Below are 4669 nucleotides of genomic sequence, written 5' to 3'. Positions count from 1 at the left end.
CAGTTACTGGGACAATTTCATCTAAATGGGATGCACAAGGCTGGAGATGTGGTTCTGGGTGGGCTGTTTCAGGTCCACTTCTTTTCTGTCTTTCCTGACCTGTCTTTTACCTCAGAGCCACAACATCCTACCTGTCACAGGTGAGTCTGTCAGGGAGACAGCAAAAAGGAGAAACTGGGGGAAATCAATCCCATTAGCTGAATGTGTTTTCGATAATAAGATATTACTCTGACATTGTGTATTTATGCCATTTCGGACCTATCACTTCTTATTGGCTCCTTCAATCATTTCATATTCAAGTATTATAATAATTGTTGCTGCTCAACTGTTTAATTTTCAGTAAAGTCTGTATTTGTCCATGCACATGTCAGAACAGTTGTTGTATTTTACAACAGTGGTATTTTTCTATTAGTTTTGATGTTGTAGGATTCAGGCGGGTCCAGACCATGGCCTTTGCTATTGATGAGATCAACAGAAACCCCAACCTGCTGCCCAATGTGACTCTGGGTTATAGTCTTTATGACAACTGCCTCTCATTAGGAATTGGATTCCGTGCAGCGTTGTCATTAGCCAGTGGTCGAGAGGAGCAATTCATAACAGACAAGGCCTGTGCAGGAAACCCTCCAGTCCTAGGAATTGTGGGTGATTCTTCCTCTACACATTGTATTGCCATCTCCACTGTCTTGGGTTTGTACAAAGTACCTATGGTAAGTGTACCACCATACCTCATTCGAATCATTCTGATTTAATTTCAGATTAAAAGTCATTTCGAAACATGAACTAATCAAACTTAAAAAGTTGAAGGAGTCAATAAAGGCTTGAATGTTTTTAGGATGAACAGTCTGTCTTTCACAGGTGAGTTATTTTGCCACATGTTCGTGCCTGAGTGACCGGCAGAAGTTTCCATCCTTTTTTAGGACGATACCAAGTGATGCTTTCCAGGTGACCATCTATCAGCAAATACAAATGGAATTAAAAAAGCATGTACAGTTAAACATTCTTAAGAAACAGCTTCCTTGTACTGCAGTGATAATATATTCCTTTTGTGTAAAACCTGTCACATTCTATGTGTCACTGGACCTGTTTGGTCTCAGCTAACAAAGCTGAAAGACAATAATTAAATATGGTCCAATGTGGAACGTGTTTAGCAGCTTCTCTACTAAAAGATTTTTCCACCCTGTGCACTAATCCCTCCACTCTGTACTTACTTAGGTGCGTGCTATGATTCAGATTCTCAGGCGCTTTGGCTGGACTTGGGCAGGTCTGCTGGTCAGTGATGATGATTATGGACTCCATGCTGCCCGATCCTTCCAATCTGACCTGGCTCAGTCTGGTGGAGGCTGTCTGGCCTACTTAGAGGTTTTGCCCTGGGACAATGATCCAGCTGAACTAAGGAGGATTGTGGATGTTATGAGGAAATCTACAGCTCGTGTGGTCATTGTGTTTGCACATGAAAGCTACACGATCAACCTCATTAAAGAGGTTGGGTTTGAAATACAACTTAATTGTAACTTCATCTAATTTTTCAACTTTGTGTTTTAATCATCAAACCAAAGGTTTTAATCTCCAGTAAAATGTTGTCATGTAACAAATAGATTTATGAATCACACTTCTTATTTTTGAAAAGTGCTGCATGGTGTTAGAGTGAGATCAGTAACACAGACAAATTTCACTGACGTCCAGTTATGATGACATGCATCACTTTGCTCATCATACTGTGTAAAACACACAATTTCACCTGTTTATGAATTGAGTAAGACAAGATATCAGCCATGTCATGACAGTATGAATTTATGTATTTTGTACAATGCAATGCACAGGTGGTGAGGCAGAATGTGACAGGCCTGCAGTGGATGGCCAGTGAAGCCTGGACTGCAGCTACTGTGCTTCAGACTCCTCAGCTCATGCCATATCTGGGTGGCACTCTGGGCATTGCTATCCGTCGAGGACACATACCAGGGTTCAGGGACTTCCTGCTTCAAATACGTCCTGACCACAACAGCAGCTATGAAAATAACGTGGTGAGAGTTTATCCTTGCTATTTAATGGGGTATTTATGAGATTTTTGAGCATAAATGAAATGCTGGAATTTGAAGACCCACCTGACAGTTCCTGGTCAACAGCAACAGAGAAAGAGTTGATTAATGTTATAAGACAAGGACGGTGTGTCTGCATTGTTCCATCATTGGAGAGTCTGTGAATGTAAACACATCCAACATGCTAATACACATTTGACAGCATCACCCAGATGTGCTTATCACCATTATGATTATGTTTGGAAGTTTTAAATATTTTAATATAGCCAAAGTAGACCTAACTGAAAAAGTCTTTATAATGTACAACTTTTATTCTATGTATTTTGGAATTTTTCATTCCATCGTATTACTGCAGTTCCTATTCAAAATGTGTCGGTTCAGACTGGCTGATTGCTTGGCCTCTGGCCAGCCCCATAAGATAGCTGGGCTGTCGACCCAAGATGTGAATATGCATTGCTTATATGGTGAAGACATGCTTGAGCCAGTCTGCAGAGCCTGCTGTTCACTTGTTCATTTGAAGTTTAATGTTACTCCTCTATTTTGAATATATTTCAGGTAAATCAGTTTTGGGAACACACATTTCAGTGTAAATTTGCACCACCTCAAGCAGGTTGGGTGGAGGCTGGGGGATCTCTATGCACTGGACAGGAAGATCTAGAGAATGTGGACACTGAATTATTTGACATTTCCAACCTCAGGCCAGAGTATAATGTGTACAAGGCTGTGTATGCCCTGGCATATGCTCTTGATGACATGCTGCAGTGTAAGCCAGGGAGAGGACCTTTCAGTGGGCACAGCTGTGGCAGTTTGCAAAGACTGGAGCCATGGCAGGTGGGATATCATTTTACACCCCCATCATCACCACCCTACTGTTCATTTGGCTCAATGCCATTAGATTATTAATCATAAACTGCATAGCAGATAGTTGAAAGGATTTTACCTACCACTGGGTGACAGCTTTGTATAGTGTTATAAGGTCAGAGACAAGACAATGTCTTGGCACTGAAAACACAAAATTGTTAGTGATGTGATTTCACTATAAAAGGTATGCTTTGTATAAATTGTCAATGTGTTCATATGTTCATAAGTATAGTATGCAGTTTGATTATTGAATACTGGATTCCACTGTGTTCACGATGGTCATAAAATAATTGTTTTCATTTCTGGTCTTCCTCTGTCTCTTATTCTGATATTCATAGCTTGTGTATTACTTGGAAAAGGTCAACTTCACCACACCGTTTGGTGATCAAGTGTCATTTGATGAGAATGGTGATGTCTTACCAATATATGATGTCATGAACTGGTTGTGGCTCCCTGATGGACGAACTAAAGTTCAGAATGTAGGTGAAGTTAAAGAGTCAGCAAAAGGTGAAGAACTCACACTTGATGAAGATAAAATCTTCTGGAACTTTGAGTCCAAACAGGTTACGTCTGATTTTCGGTCACCTATTTGGTGTACCATGGATAAGTCATAATGCCATTGTAAAGTAGAGTGCAATAACACTTATTTATATTGCTCTCTACAGCCACCCCGGTCAGTGTGCAGTGAGAGCTGTCCTCCAGGTACCCGCATTGCCAGAAAGAAGGGAGAACCTGAGTGCTGTTTTGACTGCATCCCTTGTTCTGAGGGGAAGATCAGCAATACAACTGGTTGGTATTTAGTAATTGTGGTTTGAAGAAATAACTTAACCATGTACATCAACACTTTCCCTCTTTTCACAGACTCCATGGAATGCACCAGTTGTCCAGAGGATTTCTGGTCCAGCTCTCAACGTGACCACTGTGTTTCTAAGAAAACAGAGTTCCTCTCCTATAATGAGCCTCTGGGTATCTGTTTGACAACTGCCTCATTGTTGGGCACATTTATATGTGTTGTTGTGCTGGGAATCTTTATCTGTCATCGTGGCACCCCTATAGTACGTGCAAACAATTCAGAACTGAGTTTCCAGCTATTGCTGTCTCTTAAATTATGTTTCCTTTGCTCACTGCTCTTTATTGGACGTCCCAGGCTGTGGACATGCCAACTGAGACATGCAGCATTTGGGATCAGCTTTGTGCTTTGTATATCATGCATCCTGGTGAAAACCATGGTGGTTCTGGCTGTGTTCAAGGCCTCCAAGCCAGGAGGTGGATCCCATCTGAAGTGGTTTGGACCATTGCAGCAGAGAGGAACAGTTCTGGTTCTTACTTCTATTCAGGCAGCAATCTGCACTGCTTGGCTTGTCTCTTCTTCACCAGCTCCTCATAAAAACACTCAATACCACAATGACAAGATAGTTTATGAGTGTGTAGTTGGGTCCACAGTTGGTTTTGGAGTGTTACTGGGCTATATTGGCTTACTGGCCATCCTCAGTTTTCTGTTAGCATTCCTGGCAAGGAATCTTCCAGATACTTTCAATGAGGCCAAACTCATCACTTTCAGCATGCTGATCTTCTGTGCAGTGTGGGTGGCCTTTGTCCCTGCTTATGTCAGTTCACCAGGCAAATATGCAGATGTAGTTGAGGTATTTGCCATCCTGGCCTCAAGTTTTGGCCTCTTGGTGTCACTGTTTGGACCCAAATGTTACATTATCCTGTTGAGGCCAGAGAGGAACACAAAGAAAGCAATCATGGGTCGTGGCACTGAGTCATAA

General features: G+C 41.7%; 1 protein-coding gene across 1 annotated transcript; it reads left to right on the top strand.

Annotated features, from left to right (window-relative positions):
- LOC117260222 (extracellular calcium-sensing receptor-like) lies at window positions 1-4669 on the top strand. The gene is made up of 9 exons (XM_033632161.2): window positions 1-140; window positions 413-707; window positions 856-942; window positions 1213-1482; window positions 1821-2021; window positions 2592-2867; window positions 3236-3460; window positions 3563-3686; window positions 3759-4669. Exons 1-9 carry the CDS (start codon window positions 31-33, stop codon window positions 4667-4669), a joined length of 2499 nt encoding a protein of 832 aa, XP_033488052.2. The 5' UTR covers window positions 1-30.

The sequence above is a fragment of the Epinephelus lanceolatus genome, chromosome 4, assembly GCF_041903045.1.
Source record: "Epinephelus lanceolatus isolate andai-2023 chromosome 4, ASM4190304v1, whole genome shotgun sequence".
NCBI lineage: Eukaryota > Metazoa > Chordata > Actinopteri > Perciformes > Serranidae > Epinephelus > Epinephelus lanceolatus.
Note: the sequence above shows the minus strand (reverse complement) of the source record. Positions and strands in the feature narration are given on the sequence as shown.